We start from the raw sequence: 18,115 nt of genomic DNA, 5'->3' as shown, positions 1-18,115 counted from the left end.
TTAGCCTAGTCTCAGTGACCAATTAAGCAGTGTTGGCTAAGAGCTTTGCATTCAAGTCCTTCTAGAAGGGTGGAGAGAGGTAGTTGGCCATGTTAGTCTGAAGGGAGGGCAGGGTGGCTCTCTAGAGACTAACTGGTTCAGAGAGACATAAGTTTGTTTAGGCACCTGATGATCTAGGCCAGGGATCGGTAAAGAATTTTGGCCTGAGTATCGAAAACACCCTAACCCTGACCTACGCCTCAACTTGGTGTGTCAGGGGCAGACCCCGGGGAGCCACGAGGAGCCCTTTCCTCATTGCTGGTGGTAGCTGTATGTGCGCCTCTGGGCTGATGGTGGGGAATGGGCTGGGGTTGTGTTGCCCTGTGCCCCAAGGTATGTGTGTACTTGCTGCTGGGGCTCTGGAGCCCGGTGCAGCTGTTTGCAGCCTGCCAGCCACCTACTACAACTGCCCACAGCCTACGCAGGCTGTGGCAGGCATCCAGGAGGCTGCAAACAGCTGCACTGGGCTTTAGACCCACCTGGGCAGATGTGCACACGCCTTTGGGCAGACAGTGGGGAAGGGTGTTGGGGCAGCTGTAGTAGGTGGCTAGCAGGCTGAAAACAGTTTTACTGGTCTCTGGAATACCAGCTCTGTGTTGGCGATGGCTGCACGTGCCCCTCAGGTGGATGGCAGGGGAGGGGCTGGGGTTTGCATGTGGAGCCATTGCCACGGAGCCCTACCAGGGTTCTGGAGCCTGGCGCAGCTGTTTATATCCTCCCAGCTGCAGCCAGCTTGGGTTCTGGGCAGTTGCTGTCTGCTGTGGAGCCTGGGCTGCTTACAGCAGGGCTTGCAGCCTCCCAGCTGCCTCTGCAAGCAGCCTGGGCTTGTAGCTTTCAAGCGCTACAGAAATGCGAAGTATTATGTTGTCAGTCATTTGAAACATACCTATTTAGTGAATCACCAGCTACACCCATGGTACCTTTATAACAAATTCATTCCAAATGGTGGTTGTAAGAACACCTCTTAGAAACACGAGGTATGAGACCAAGATGCATAGAACAGGATGCAATTAAAATTGGCCATGTACCAAAGAAGGAAGATCCATCAATTGGCATGTGTCTTCTAGAAGGAAGGAAGGAAGAAAGAAAAGGAAGAGAAATGCTCCCAACTGCTGCTTGTCTTTCTAAAAGTGGGGGGAGTGGGAGGAGAAGGAAGGATTGTTTAGCTAAAAATGCAAATCATACATTAAAGCAATCTTTGAGATGTTGAGAGAAGATGTGGAAAGCGAATCTGAACTCCAAGGTAGACCTGAAGGAGAAACTTTAGAAAGCAAGTGGAATGGGCAAATGTGAAAGTCAGTGCAAGCTGTAGCATGGCTGTGTTGTACCAAAGTAGAATAGGAAGTGAAATAGCTACATAGTGTGAAGCACGATAACAAAGTGTTGAAGAGGGAAGATAATACGCTGTAGGATGGACTTGCAATATGTCACACAGCATATAGCAATGGGAAGAAGAGCAGAATGGGCATTGTTTCTACTTTGTGAGCAGCAGTCAGTATCAGGCATTTCTGGCTCTTGACTGATGCATGAATATGGGAGTAATAGCTCCTGTAACACAGTGGTGTTCAGCTTTCTGGCCCCACAGACCACAAGTGGCATGGCGCTGATCCACGGGCTAGATACCATTGATAGGCCTGATCCAGTGTGGGGTCAGCATGCAGGATTAGTCTATGGGTGTGAAACAATACTCCAGACTGGCCCCACGCACTGGATTCAGCCATGCAGCAACCCCACATATTGGCATGATCTGGCACATGGGGCCATGTCATCTAGCCCATGTGTCTTGAAATTTAGTAGTGGGGAGCAGTGACAGCATAAATTGCTACAGCTTTGGAAGCCATGGCAATTCATGCTGCCACTGCTATTTTTCTGAACCTGTAGGAAGCCCCGTGGGTTGAATGATGTAGCCCCACATCTGAAGGCAAAACACTACTGTTCTCACAAGCTGAGCATGCCTTGGCCTGATGGGACTCAGCAGCCAACCTGGAATAGCTTAGTGTGAGCTGCTGCAGTCCCAGAGAAACTCTCAAGTTGTAAATGGATAGCAGAAAAGGAAGTAGGTAATCGGGTCCTGTCATGAGTGGTGGTCATAGTAGCCTATGATTAACGTGTATGTAGTACTTTGAAGATGAAAAGTGGTTATGTACTGGAAGTACTAAGTATTATTAGCAGCCAAATAAGTGAATGTTTGTTATATATAAAAAAAAAACTTGCACTCTATTGAGTGTGGAAATTAATGCAAAATGTTTTCAGTAATTCATTTTTCTATGGTCATTTAAAAAGAAATATTAAAAGTTACCATTAAGAACACAACTTTTAGTATTCACTCTAAAACCTTGTGCAGACTGCATTGTGGAACCTTCACCGTCAGTAAAGTTAGTTGATATTCATTTAAGAGGAAGAAATATCTCAAAATTGGTAGCATACGAAAAGCAACATCTTCTACACTCTTTAAAAATTATGAAAACCCTGAGTGCCAGATGATCAGATTCAGAATAACATTTACTAAACCTAATTAAAGTTTAACAAGTTTAATAAATGTGATTGTTACAGACCAAAAAAAAAATCATTGAAGTGTGGTTGAAAATTGTTAAGTTCTAATCAGGTCACATAATAAATTGATGCTTCATCTCTCTTCCATGCTATTACAGATTCCTGTTGTACAGCGTTTAATTATGCAACAAATGGTGCCCTTGGCATGTCATTTCACTAGAGGACTTCATTTTTTACATTTTTAAAGCTTAAAGTAGGGAAAATTGAATTAGCATTTTGAAAGGAACACAAAATGCAGCATTTCAGCTGTGAAATACATTTTAAGGCCTCCATTTAAACAATAATTTAATTTAAACTCTTGTTGACATGTCTCAGGACATTTAGCTTTCCCATTCCTTCCCCACCACCAGCCCATGTGTCTGAAACCATATGATGTATTTTAGCTCAGGAACAGATTTGATAAAATAATGTTTCCTTGCCAGTGATAGCAGAGGTTTAGGTGTAACAAATACATATTCTCTGCATCCCTACTTATCATGGGAAGAGAAACATCATTTTCATAAAACTAAAAAAAGATGCATAAAACCTTAAAGAAAGATTTTGCACCTCAAATAGTTGACAAGTTTATATCCAATAGACCCACAGACGGACATCTTCAGTGGGGCTCCATGCTCCAGTTTTCAGTGGCAGGGCCCGCCTCCAACAAATGAAGATGATGATACAGCAAGGTCAGGCAGTTTTTTCAGATTGAGGGCCACTTAAGGTTTGGTAAGCTTTTGAGGGCCACATGGGTAGCCCTGCCCCTTGACAAGTGCCCCACCCCCTGGTCACCATCTTGGGTCCTGAAGTTCCACCCCCTAACCCCTGACCTTTGCTACTGGACATCCCTCCCTTTACCCCCCCCCCGAAATACTCCTTTGGGGAGGGGGTTGCCATCTTGGAACCAGAAAAAAAACCAAATCACATACTAAAATTACTATAACATATTTTAATTTTATTACAAAAAATATTTTTGTCATGATTAGTTTTTCTGTACTGTATATAGGGGTGATTGCATAATAATGTTCTTAGGGTGTAGGGTGTGATGGGGTAAGGGTGTATGGGGGTAGATGGGTGGGGTGTGGGTATATGGTGGGTGTATGTGGTGGGGGGGTGTCAATGTGTGTGTATGGTGGGATGTAGTGGGGCAAAGGGTATGTTGGTGGTTGTATCTATGGGGGCTTGTGGGGGCAGGGTGTGGGTGTGGCATTTGTGGGGAGGGTGGGAGGGGTGTGTGGACCTCCCCCCCCTCCATGGTGCAGCAGCAAAGGCACTCGAGGCATTGGTACCTGGCTCTGGCTAACGCTGCACATTGCAGAAAGGAGCACAGCCCCTGCTGGGCTATCTGTATCACCAGTGCTCAGTAGGGCACTATGGGTGCTCGGAAATTTCGGTGCCCAACAACAAGATCTGTTTAATTCTATAATGATGTGAAAATGATTGGTCTCCAGACCTGTGGGAGCTTTTGTAAGGAGATCCTTTGATTAATATTAATCTACAATTACTGTAAATCAATATGTTATTGGAAGTAAATGAGTACTATTTCCTGCATGCATCTGTATTTTTCTATTTCATGCTTTACTGTTTCTATATAAGACAATATTTTGCAAAAATGCTCTGTGAACAATTGGAGTATCTTTTTTCTCCTTAAGAGTAGGTGAACCAGCTTTACTTTCTGTGGCTTAATGACCATGAATGTTCTTCTATACAGACGTTGGAGGGAGAGGGTCTTTTGAGGTAACCAAGGAAAGAACATGTCTTTTCAAAATGTCACTGATACAGATTTTAATGGCAGTTACTTTTTTCCTAAAAGTTTTAGGCTGATTGTAGTAGTACCTGTTTTAGCTTGTGTATACATAGATCTTTTTCTTTTTCTTTCCTGTTACTATTTTCCAGGAATTATATCCTGCATTTTGCATTCACAATGGAGGATCTGATCTGGACAGGCTTCCCACAGCCAGTACCTGCATGAACTTGCTGAAGCTTCCAGAGTTTTATGATGAAAACCTTATGCGGAGCAAGCTTCTATATGCCATTGAATGTGCTGCTGGATTTGAGCTCAGCTGAGTCAAGCTGAGGTGTAATCAGATGCTCTGCAGAGGACCTAACCAGTGCCTACTTCAAAAGCAGCACCCGTACCCAAGCAGATTAAAGACAACTCCATCTAGGTTTCTGCAGCATTCATTTCTTACCAGTTGCCCCCAAATGGGTTTCATTTTTAAACACACAGTTTGTTTGTTAGCTGTCATTAATTAACCTTACATTGACACTGCTTTATGATTCAAAATAATGAATGCTGTGTGCAGTGTGGCTGTTTTGTGTGTTTATGCCAAGAAAGAGCACATTTAAAGAACAGTGACATCTCCGTGAAATTAACCAAAGATGAAGCTTTGGCTTTGTGCTGTTCAAATATAAATAAATCCACAAGCTGGCAATAAACTTGTGTACAATGCAGCACATTGGGATAAAACAGAGCTAACATCCTGTAATAAGTTTTAGAGGGAAAAAGATGTGTGGAAATGTCCCAGAATTCAGAGGTTGAGATTGCTTGTTACTGATGACCCCACATCTTTTCTCATGTGGTAGAACTGTTTACAAACATTAGTTGTTGCTATTAAGATGAATTAGAATTGTTTAATACTACCTTCGCTTAAGAGGGTAGGCACTGAGATGAAACATTTATAGGCTTTTATTTGGGCTCTCTGGAATATCTTCCAGAAATGGGTTTCGCATGCTTATTTTTAAGTTCTACCTTTTGCTACGTCATGATCAGTTGGGCACTGTCATAAACAGATGCGACTGTCCATGCTTTCTCTGTTCTGTTTCTGTCTCTCCTTAGTGCCTGTACAGACTTCTTTTTTTATGTATCAGACTCCTGTGACATACTCAATACATACAGTAGTCATGACTTTGGAAAAAATATACTTGTAACAACTATTAAAATTATTTGAACCAAAGTATCAGGCTTTATCTTTTATATCTGAAGCCTGCGGTGTTCACATTCCTTCTGCTCATCATTTATTTCCATTCTAAATGCCATGTTCCATAAAATATAGTCTGATTCATTATTTTTGTCAATAAGCAGCTTTCACATCCGTCTGGTCTTAGCAGTTTTGCTCAGGCAAGTAGATGGGAACATGCTGCTTATCATAATTTGATTGCCAGGGGAAAAACTGGTTTCAGATGGGGGGATTTAGTTCTCTAATAATAGGCACATTACTGGGTCAAGATTTGTGTTCACATATAATTTGCATTCAGCTAAAAATAATGCTAATTCAAGCCATAAGAAACATAAACAAGTGTATCCCTTCTGATCTTTAAAGAAAAAAAAATTACCATCAGAGTCTTGCTCATCTCTATTGCTAAAATTATTTTACTATTCCTGGATTTCATATTTAATAAGCAGTAACTAGCAATATCCTTTTAAATGGGGGAAATTCTGTGATTTTAAAATGTTTACTAGTATCAGTATAAAATGTATAATTTCTTAATTTGGGTAAAAGATGAAGTGTTAAAATACTATTTGTAGTCTTGATGTACAGAAATAAAATAATTAGTTTTCTTTTTGGTTTTGCTTTAGGCTTTTTATTTATGTTAAATGTTACGTACTCAGCATATTCTTTATCAAAAAGTTGGGTTTCTTGTATATTTTTCTATATAAATTATGGACCTTATTCAGAAGATGCAAACAAGAGCAGTTATAGTGTGATTGTCTCTTAAAAACAAAACATGCACATTTATTTTAGACAGCATTATTTATTTTATAACCCAATGCTTTATTTTGAAATTATTTTTCAATTGAATTCATTTGCTACATTGATAGTGTCATGTTTGTATGTTGTAAAATGCAAATTACATTTTTCTATTAAATATTCACATTTCCAAGACTGTGTTGGAGTCTTGCCATGTAACAATGGTTGGTAATGTCTACTTCTGTTGGATAAGGAGACCCAATGCACACCCCTTAGAAGCTGCTGGGGATACTAATGGAAGAGAGCCAAGGGTAGGCTAGAGAACAATATACTTCATACATATGTGTATTCAAATACATGCAGAAATTACTTAAAATGCAAGAAAAGTGACCAGAACCTTTTAGTCCACTAAGGAATATTCAGTTTCTTTAATAAATTCAGTATTTAATTCTCAGTCACTGTGGGCTCAGGCAAGGAGATGGGAACATTCACGTGCATTAAGGTGCTGTACTCACTGTGCATTAAGTTTAATACCTGTAATAAGAGGTACTAGCTCAATGCACAATAGTGCCAGTGCATGCCTCTTTAGTGATGGTAATACATAGTAAGTAGAGTAATTATATTGTACATTAGTGCATTAGAACGTCTTTTGCCATGACATGCGAATGGATAGTAGAATTAGTCTACTGCTCATTTAACGTTGCATGGAGATGTGCCCAGTATTTCCTATATTTTTCTACCCATAAAGTGTAAAATCCTGACAAGTTGAAGACTTGTAGGAGTTTTAGATGGTTCTTAGTTATGTTATTTGCCATGGACATGAGGGGGCCAGGATTTCATCCCTGCTTATTCAGGTTCTCAGGCCAGTTTTGCAGTTGGTTTAAAGTACCATAATAATGGAGGGAAAAAACTAAGAGCAGTTGTGTAGTTATGTATAAGATGAGTTTTTCTATATGGATTCAGCCACTTCCTGTAAAAGAAATGCAATATAGCCTTCTTCAAATTATAGCACTTTGAGCACAGACAGAATTTCTGAGATTTTTTTCAGGTTAATAAGTTAATTAGTTTGAGCTGAGATTAAATAATTACAAAAGGAGCCCTTTAAGACAGGTAGCAACTTGTCTGAAACCATTTCTTTGCTCCAGTTTAGTAATGCTGGATAAATGTCCTTCATAGTTAAAACTCACTGAAATGGAAGTAAATTTTGTCTCTTGCTCCTTTCATCTTAATGAGAATTTCACCACCAATTTCAGGTAGATCAGGATTTTTACAGATAGCCACTCTTTCAGAAACAAGAATATTCCCATTTGGAATTAATCCATGCTACCACTTGCTGTAACAGCTGGAAGTTGATTTTGGTTACAGAACAGGTGCAATAACCCAATTGATTTCAATGAGAGATTAGAGTAAGGTATGCAGTATTTGGTCCTGGTTTCATGAGTTACTCACCCTGACAGAAGTCTAATTTGCCAGCAGACAGTCTCATGTCAGTTCTATTAGGAGTGCACTATAATTCAAATAAAGTATATTTCCTGATGGTGTTGGCAGCAGTTGGAACAATTTTTGGCATCAGCTGAAGCAAAACTAACATCAGCTTCCTGATCTTAGCCATAAAGTGCTTTGGAACTCACAGTGAACATTTTAGGAAGTGCAATGAGCTAACGCTGAATCTTAGCCTATTTAAACCAAAAACTTTATGAAATGCTGGTGGGCAGCAGTAAACTTTCCCTATACTGTGAAAATACCAGAGCAGAGACAAAAATGGAAAAATGTACAATGCCACCCACCTCCTGTTTGCCTGGAATGTTTGGTTGGAAATGAAACAAATGTTCTGTGCTTATTTATAATTATATGCAAATCTTTTGAAACAAATGTTAATGTATACATACTGCTATTTGAATAATAGCTTCTGATATAAATGCTCGTTTTGTTATTTTAATGGCAGTTCCACGTCAGTGGAATTGAGAAAAAAATTTCCTGGTGTGTGAACTGATCGGAATATCTATATTTTTATTGATTTCTGCTTTTGCGAATAAAACAGTTGGAGTTTTCTTGAAACTTTGTAGAAATGATCCTTTTGCAGGAAGTTTGACCCAAGTAAATGTTTTTGAGCTGAAAGTACATGGGACTAAGATAGGACTTCATGATGGAACAATATAGCTATAGAGTGGTTCCCAACCTTCTTATGCTGCGGACCAGCGGGAGCAGGACAGAGCTCACTGAGCTGTCTGCCTCCCTCCTAGGGCTGCCCTGCCACCCAGCTTTAATGGCGGACAGATGGGAGTCCAAGCGGGGGGTTCATGTCATGCCCCAGCAGCCAACATTTTGCGGCCCAGCGGTTGGAAGCCTCTGAGCTGGTCTACATGAATGACCAATGTAGCTAGGCTCTTTCTTCTTGATCTCAGAGCCTGGGACCAACTTGCCTGTGCCTATCATGAAGCTTGTAACCTTAATTTTCAACATCTTAACCTCCTAGCCACACCATCCACCCAAACTGTCCTTGTCTGATTTAGCTTTTTTCCAGTATTTTCTCAAAAGCAGGCTTGTCAGTAATCGCCCCTTTCCAGATGATGTCTGGATGATGCCCCCTACACCATTGGGAAGAACAAGAGATTTCTTCTTTCTATGAATGGAAGCATGAGATGTGCCAGCAGTGGCTGAAGAACATTACCCTTTCAGAACACCAGCACAAGAAGTTTTTCCCCTGTGGAAGCTTCAAGACGTTATATTTTAGTAGATAGATGCAGGTACCTTCTTTGTGTTTCCTTATCTAAGTATCCCTTTAGTCCACTGAATCCTAATATTACACTCATGGATGCTGTGTTGGGGGGGGGGGGGGCATTGGTTTTTTTTTAACCTGCAGAGGCCATCACCTGTCAGCAAAAATGCAGTTATCAGAAACTATTTAAGAGTCTCTCTTGAAAGGCATTTTAGAGTTCAACTAAAATTATAGTGCATGTGGGACATGGGCCCTGATCTTGCAAACTCCTACATACTTGGCTAACATGACAAGTGAGTGTTTATTATGTAGGTGCATGTGAAATTAATGGACATACATATGTAGAGGTAAATATTCCTGTATTTACAGGATCTACTCTCGTGATGGAATCAGCAGTAACTTGACTTTCAGCCCAGGCTTTCAGGGCTTTTTGATGCCTCTGATTCTGCCATCACTTCCTGGACTATCACATTGATCACTAGGGCAGAAATGGGGAACTGAATCATAAATGTGATCCATAAGAGTAACAATGAGCAGAATAATGTCATAAACCATCCCTAATCTAGACTGGAAACTTCTTGGGTCATCAGGTATTTATTTGGTTTGAGGAGCATCTCACACACCTACACAACTGCATATAAAACAATCTTTTTGAGGAAAGTGCAAGCCAACTCAGTGCGCTTAAGGGAGAAGCAGGTGAAAATATTTAAATCAGATGCCTCATAATCCCATGTAAAGCAGTTTCAGGATTTCTTGCTCTATTGACTTGCTGCAAAACACATTTAAGACGCTTTATTATTTTTACCACAGTTCAAAAGCTGTTTCCAGTCTCTCCAGAATAAATCAGTGCCCCCTTCCTACTTGCTGGAAACAAACCTCCGTCTCACTTCATGCCATCCTAGTGCAGTGCACAACACTGGTGCTTCCTCTGGAATAGCTGCACATACTTTAGGAGTTGTTGTTTCTAAACCACATGGAAATCTATTGAGACAATAAATCTGCTGTGCCTGTGAAACAGAGGAAACAATAGCTCATTTTCATTAACCTCTTGAGTGGTAGGAGACTGGCTTGCATCTTTTCAGCCCCTCTGAATGGGACCTTTTGTTAGGCAGTTGTGTAAGATCTAATCAAACATTATTAACATCATTATTTAGCTCTCTACATAGATTATGCATTGTTTTCAATCTCAGTTCCTTTGTAAACAATATATGGAAATGGTTACAAAAGCACTATGTACAACTCCAGACATAGCAGCCCCTAATCCTTGTTTTGGACTTCTAGATATTTCTGCAATACAAATAAGTGCTACTCATTGGTATGGAAATACCATAAAATGGCACATAAAACGGTGTGTGCATGTTCAGGGATACACACAAGGTCAGCTGTTGCTTAGGATTTGGAACAAAATCCTTTTTTCTTAACTTCATTACAGCAAAAGCACGTCTTCAGGCTATTTGGATTTGGGCACAAGGAAACCCTTTTAGTCTTTTAAACTTGCATTTTCAGGGGTGTATAAAATAAACGGCCTTATATAGTTTAGACAGGAATTTTCAAAATCCTTCTTACCTTTACCCAAAGCTGACCTGAGCAGGGAGTGGGGTCCAAGGCAAATCAGCCCATGCAGGGCAACGCCCCCACTCCCGCTCCAATCCCATGCGCCACAGACCCCAAGAAGCTGCCGCCACCATCTATAGTGGAGGGGGGGGTAAGCAGCTGGACATGAAGCCACTGGTGGCAGCGTAGAGTTGCCGCAGCCGCACTGCCCAGCTTCGCAGGGCTTCTCAAAGTGTGGGGCCCAGAGCAGCTGCCCTGATTTGCCCCCCAAGCCCTGGGACAGCCCTGCCTTTACCTGTGCCTGTTTCATTCCTTGCAATTGTGAATTGTGCTGATACTGTATTGAAAGCTGCTATTTCATATATTCATAGATGGTTAGGGGCTGGAAGGGACCTTGCAGGTCATGGGGTCCAGCCCCCTTCCCCCCCCCCCACTCTAGGCAGGAAGACAACTGGGGTTAGGTGACCCCCGCGAGGTGACTGTCCAGTCTCCCCTTGAAAACCTCCAGGCTGGGTGACTGCACCACCTCTGGAGGGAGTTTATTCCACAGTCTGAATACCCTGGCTGTGAAGGAGTTTTTCCTGGTACTAAGCCTGAAGCGGCCTTCCGAGAGTTTGTATCCATTGGTCCTAGTCTTCCCCAGGGGTGCCCTAGTGAGCAGTTGTTCACTGAGCTCCTGATGCACTCCCCTGATGTGTAGCGGTAAGCCGCCATCAAATCTCCTTTCAGCCTTCTCTTCTTTAGGCTAAAGAGGCCCAGGTCCCTCAGCCTTTCTTCATATGATTTGCCTTGCAAGTCCCTGATTATACGGGTGGCCCTTTTCCGGACCCTCTCAAGTTTTTCCACATCCTTGCTGAAGTGCAGTGCCCAGAACTGGACGCAGTACTCCAGCTGTGGTCTCACCAGTGCTGAGTACAGTGGGAGTAATACTTCCTTAGTTTTACATGAGATGCATCGGTTAATGCATGCTAGCGTGTCGTTTGCCCTGCTGACCACCACCTCGCACTGATGGCTCATATTCATGTGATGGTCAATCATTACCCCAGCTCCCTTTCAGAAATGGTGTGAGTTAAGCTGTCACCACCGAGCCTGTATGTATTTTGAGGGTTGTTTGCCCCCCGATGGAGCACCTTACACTTGGAAGTATTAAAGTTCACCTGGTTCCAGTCTGCCCAATTCTCCAGCCTGTTCAGGTCCACCTGGTAATATTTTGCTACTGCTTTCCCATATAAATCTGGCTTAATGACTGGAAAAGAATTCTGTAGGTTTTTAGAGTGGATTTTTAAAAATAATTCACATGGTTCAAGGGCTAGGGCCTGAAAGCCTGTATATTTAATACATTGAACTTCTGGCACTGGTTCAGAAATCTAGAAGATGAAGACAGAGTGGATGTACAGTGCATATACTTGGTGGGTTTTTTTAATTGAACTGCAGCATACAGAAAATGTGGAAGAAATGCTAATGTTAATTACCCAAAGGTGTACACCCCCTTGGAAATTTGAAAAAGAATAGATTTTCCCTCTTCAAAAAATGCTTTCTTCTAATGTTAATATTTGGAGGAGAAGAATTTCCTGACTGAAACTCTATAATTCTACAGACTTTCTTCAAGGATTGATGCAGCACCATTTCCAAATCTGCAGTTCAATCCAGCAAAGTTGTTAGATACACATTAGGTGTACATACAGATACAATTGTACATATATAATTAAGTATATCAACATCTTCAGTAACTACAGAGATGCTTGGCTGGTTTGGCTTTATGTGTTCAAGTGGCCAAAATGTCTCCTTTCTGGTTGGGTTATTTTTTTACTGCAGTGATGGTGTGTAGAATGACTAGTGTGCTTTACCACAGGGGGGGCTGCACTTCAATTTTGAGTCAAGTTATACCAGTCTACAGTTCTGTATATTGTAGGTATATACTGTTACTAAAACTTGGGAATGCACTTAGGAAAACTGAATGAAAGGTGACTTAACATTTAAGACTTCAAATTATTTTATTATTTCCTTGTTATAATTAGAATCAGTCTGGATCCCTGTATAGTTGGGAAAGTAGGGAGGCATCCCATGGGGCTATTGCAGATGATCTTGCTTTTTTATCCAAACATATAGTGGTTCCTTAGATCTAGAAGCAATGGCTATAGGCAGCAATTTGTTTTAGGTATTGGCCATACTGCCGGTAAAGCCAGTTATCTCCATGTTCTCTATGCCACTGACAATAATCATTCAATAGGGCTGTTTCCCCACAAGCAAATAAAGCTGTAGTGTAGGTGAAAGCTTCACTTTAGCTCATGATGAATCAAGATTCCAGTCTTAGTTCTCAGCATCATGAGTTAGCATCAAGTCTCCTACATACCTGCTCCCAAGGGCGCAAGGTGAAGAGAGGTATAGTGCACAGATGCATAAGCAGGATGCATTAGCATGGTCTTCAACAGGCAACTAGGCATATAATTGAGCCAGGAATGTCAAACTCACTCTTGTCATAGGCTGGATTTGGACTCAGCAGCAGCAAGGGTGAACAATGGCAGGGATTAACTGCTATCACTTGCCCCTGGCTGTTGGCTGCTGACAAGTGGCACCAGTGGAGATCCATGCCCTAGATTTTGGTGACAAGCCATGGCCCCACTTGCCTGACCTCTAAATTCCCAGCCCCTCTACCAGCCAAATGACACACAATAATTTGGTAGCAGAAGTGTCCTGCTAGCTTCCTGGTTGTGCTCTCAGGCTCACAGGACTAGACTTCCTTATGGTTTCCCATCTTCACCTTTGCCTGCACTTTTCCTTTGAAGAGGCAGCGTGCCTGTGTTTCTCTGCTAGTAAGCGGTACCCGAGTGAGAGTGAAACTCCAGTCTGTTTGGCTTGGCTCCATCCAGCAGTTCTTGCTCTGACCTGACGGGATAGTTAAACATCAGTTCCACCGAAGCCAAAAACATCCTGGAAAATGGAGTAAACATTGAATACATAATAAAACTATTGGGCCAGACCCTCAGCTGATGTAGCTGTACATCATCACTAAAGTTAGGCACTCTAGGTGCTGAGACCAAATGAAAGGAGGCCACATTGACTTGACAAACCTCATATTACAGGAAACTTGCAGTTATTTCCAAGCCTGGCTCATAATCAGGATTGATGCAGAAGGCAAAGTCCTGCAGGACATATTGCAAATGCTCCATGTAATACTACCTATCAATCAAAAGCTATATAGAATTAACTAATATCTGGCCTGGGTCTATGGAAAAGAAAGCAAATCATAGATCAAATTAATGAAAATGGAATTTTCAGCATAATTGCTGATGAAGCTGTCCATAGCTCGAATAAGGAGCAGTTGCCATAAGATGGTAGTCCCCATCAGCATCTGTAGATAATCCACAGCAGTGATTTCCCAGCTGCAGTCTGTAGGCCAGGCATGATCAGATGAGCCCCTGCCATTGCTCCATGCTGACTTGGTGCAACACAGGACATTGCTGGCTGGCGTTAGTTACTTCAGCTGCTTCCATAAGCATCTGTTCCATCTAGACTCCTAATCACAAAAGGAACTTGGATAGATGGATAAGTACCTGGATGCAAGAGGAGCTGCTGATCTGTCTGAACAAAGATAGCTTTGAAGAAAAATTGTGGAGAGGCTCAGGAGACTGTCAAATGAGAGTTGGTAATTTTGCACTTTGCATATTTCTGCTAAGAGTCCATTTGGAGTCTTAAGTGTTCAGGACATTGCCCATATTTCAGATCTAATTGTTTCTGATAAGCTATCAACAAAAAGTTAATGCTTGTATTTAATTAAATGGTACTTTCCAGAATTACTTTTGCCAGCTGTACTATAATTAAGTGATGTAAGAACAATCTCTGATATACATAGTCTCCTATCCTCTGCTAATTCCAAAAATAACTGCTGTAAATAGAAAAACTAGAAGCATTAAGCAGTAGGCGAGAACAGCATGCAAGAAAAGCAATAGTCATTACCATGTCAGAGGTATTATATTAATACTTCTCTAATGTAGCCCCTTGCTCCATTTCTTTGAGTCTGTTGGGCTTTAACTATAATTGACCTACATAAATCATAAAAATTAATACACAAAGCTGGGAACTATGTGCACAGCTTATTTCATTGAATGGTTCCTCACTATTTTCATCATAGGGTAACACCTGTTCTGGTTTCAGGTGAGAGCTGAAGGCCCTGCACCAGAAAAGTTTAATCCCACAGTAATAAGGGTTTATGCCTTATGATGAAAGGATACTTTCACCTGATGCTTGAGTAGCTAACCTGGAGGAGTAGCTAGCATGGAGGAAGGGCTTCTACAGTCATTTGTGAGCTGCTATCATCCTGTGACATCATTGATGGCTCTGTTGTCTTTGGCTTCAGCAATAAGAGCCGGACTTGATCATCTAGTTCCACATTGACTGGACTTGGTCTCCAAGTGGTTGAAGGAAGGTTTCATAGTTTCATAGTAGCTAGAGTCGGAAGGGACCTAGGTAGATCATCTAGTCCGACCCCCTGCCTTAGCAGGAAAGAGCACCGGGGTCAGATGACCCCGGCAAGGTGCTCATCTAACTTCCTTTTAAAAATCCCCAGGCTAGGAGCCTGCACCACTTCCCCTGGAAGCTGGTTCCAGGCCCTAGCCGCCCTGACTGTGAAGTAGCGCCTCCTAATATCTAATCTAAACTTACCCTCCGCCAGTTTGTGACCGTTATTCCTGGTCACTCCTGGCAGCGCACGGGGGAACAGGGACTCCCCCAATACCTGCTGATCCCCCCTGACCAGTTTGTAGCAGGCCACAAGGTCCCCCCTTAACCTTCTCTTGTGGAGGCTAAACAGGTTCAGGTCCCGTAGCCTATCCTCGTAAGGCCTGCCCTGCTGACCCCTGATCATACGAGTGGCCCTCCTCTGAACTCTTTCCATATTGTCCACGTCCCTCTTGAAGTGTGGCGCCCAGAACTGGACGCAGTACTCCAGCTGCGGCCTGACCAGTGCCGCATAGAGGGGGAGGATGACCTCCCTGGACCTGCTCGAGATGCATCTGTGGATGCATGACAGGGTACGATTGGCCTTCTTGACTGCCTCCCCACACTGCCGGCCCATGTTCATCGCGGAGTCAATGACGACTCCAAGATCCTTTTCCGTCTCCGTGCTGGCAAGAGCGGAGTTCCCCAACCCGTAAGTGTGGTGCCGGTTCTTCCTCCCCATGTGCAACACCTTGCACTTATCAGTGTTAAACCCCATCCTATTCTCATCCGCCCACCGTTGCAACCTGTCAAGGTCAGTTTGTAGCCTATTGCACCCTTCTAGTGCACCCACATCCCCCCACATCTTAGTGTCATCAGCAAACTTGAACAGGGTGCTTTCTACCCCCTCATCCAAGTCACTGATGAAGATGTTGAACAGTGCAGGCCCGAGGACCGAGCCCTGCGGAACCCCACTGCCCACGTCCTTCCAGGTCGAGAAGAACCCATCCACTACCACCCTCTGGGTGCGGCCCTCCAACCAGTTGGCGACCCATTTGACCGTGTGGGCATCGACACCACAGTCTCCCAGCTTTTTGATGAGGACAGGGTGAGAGACAGTGTCGAAAGCCTTCCGGAAGTCCAAAAAGACTACATCCACAGCAACCCCTGCGTCTAATGATTTGGTGACCTGATCGTAAAAGGCCACCAGGTTGGTCTGACAAGACCTGCCGCTGATGAACCCATGTTGGTTGCCCCTGAGCATGCATTCCCCCGCAAGGCCCTCCTGGATGTGTGCCAGGATAATTTTTTCAAAGAGCTTACCCGGGATTGAGGTCAGACTAACTGGCCTGTAATTTCCCGGGTCCTCTTTTTTTCCCTTTTTGAAGATAGGGACCACATTGGCCCTCTTCCAGTCCTCCGGCACCTCGCCAGAGCACCACGAGTGCTCATAGAGCCGTGCCAGGGGTCCCGCAATGACCTCAGCCAGTTCCTGTAGAACCCTAGGGTGAAGATCGTCCGGACCAGCGGACTTGAACACGTCCAGCCTCTCCAGAAGTACCCTAACTAACTCCTCGCTAACCCTTGGCCCAGGCGTGTCTCTCTCGGGGCCCGAGGGGGGCCCAGCAGGGAGGTGGCTGAACTGGTCCCTACTTAGGAAGACAGAGGCAAAGAAATCGTTAAATATGTTAGCTTTGTCATCTGGCGTGATGACTAAGTTGCCCATCGTGTCCTGCAGGGGCCCCACATTACCCGGGACCCTCTTTTTACCCCCTATGTATTTGAAGAAGGACTTCTTATTGTCCTTAATCCGGGAAGCTAGTCCTATCTCCAACTCTGCCTTGGCCCTCCTGACTGCCCCCCTACATCCTCGGGCGACTATAACATAGTCCTTCTTGGCGATGACCCCATCTCTCCATTGGGTGTATGCCTCCCTTTTAGCAAGGAGACATTCCCGGATGCTCTTAGTGAGCCATGGGGGTTTATGTGCCCTCCTGCTCCCTTTGACCCTTGTTGGGATTACCTCCCTTTGGGCATGGAGGATCGTCTCCTTAAGGAGCAACCACTCACCTTCGACATCTGATTCCCTTCCCCTCTGGGTCCTCAGCGCTTCCCCAACGATCCTCCTTAGCTTGTTGAAGTCAGCCCTCCTAAAGTCTAGGGCTGTTGCCTTGCTGCAGCCCTTTGCCACCTTACGCTGGATGGTGAATTCCAGCAAGCGATGATCACTGTCTCCCAGGTGGCCCATCACCCGCAGCCCCCTCACCAGGTCATCACCTGTGGCCAGCACCAGGTCCAACAAGGCGTCTCCCCTGGTGGGACTGTGCACCTCCTGGGTTAGATGGAGGTCCTGCACTCTGGCTAAGAACCGACGTGAGCGATCAGACTTGGCTGACTGCTCCTCCCAGCAGATGTCTGGGAAGTTCAGGTCCCCCATGATGACCACATCCTTAGCCCTCACTGCCTCTGTAAGCTGACCTAAGAATTCCTGGTCGAGCTCTTCTCCCTGGTTGGGAGGTCTATAGTAGACTCCCACCGTTAAGTCTCTCTCCCCTGGACTGCCTTTTACTCTAACCCAGAGCACCTCAGAGTGCCCCCCCTCTACCCCGTTGCTAATTAACGAGGAAGTATATTCCTCCTTGATGTAGAGTGCTACTCCTCCACCTTTCCTTCCTATCCTGTCTTTCCTGTATAGCCTATAGCCCTTGACACTCACCGCCCAGTCATGCGATGAGTCCCACCACGTTTCTGTGATCCCTACTATGTCAGGGCTGGTGACAGCTAGGAGGAGGGCGAGTTCCTCCTGCTTCTTCCCCATACTTCGAGCATTCGTGTAGAGGCATTTGAGGCCTTCAACGGTTGTGCCCACTGACCCCCTAGTCTCAGCAATGCCCCGTCCCCCATCGCTTACCTGTTTCTCCCTTTTGACCATTGGTCTGGGCTTGCTGGCTGTTGCTGGGCCTGGTAGTTCATCGTCTCCTCCGCCCTCATCTTCCCCCTCCCCCGACGAGCCTAGTTTAAAGCCCGCCGAAGGAGGTTCACCAACCTGGATCTGTACATATTTTGGAAATGGAGGCAACTTCCATCCCCTGAATATCTGTTTGGCCCTCAGGCCCCCAACCAACACAGCAAGCTCAGTTCA

General features: G+C 44.0%; 1 protein-coding gene across 1 annotated transcript in view; it reads left to right on the top strand.

Annotated features, from left to right (window-relative positions):
• Window positions 1-8,321, top strand: part of UBE3C (ubiquitin protein ligase E3C) — a 111,090-nt gene extending 102,769 nt beyond the window's left edge. The window contains exon 23 of the mRNA XM_090047609.1: window positions 4,468-8,321. Coding sequence (XP_089903735.1) covers window positions 4,468-4,638 — 171 coding nt within the window. The 3' untranslated portion in view covers window positions 4,639-8,321. The remainder of the gene's footprint in view (window positions 1-4,467) is intronic.
• The last annotated feature ends 9,794 nt before the right edge of the window (window positions 8,322-18,115 follow it).

Source organism: Crocodylus siamensis, chromosome 5 (assembly GCF_052110815.1).
Source record: "Crocodylus siamensis isolate JL-2025a chromosome 5, ASM5211081v1, whole genome shotgun sequence".
Taxonomy (NCBI): Eukaryota; Metazoa; Chordata; order Crocodylia; family Crocodylidae; genus Crocodylus; species Crocodylus siamensis.
This window is presented reverse-complemented; position numbering and strand designations above follow the sequence as displayed.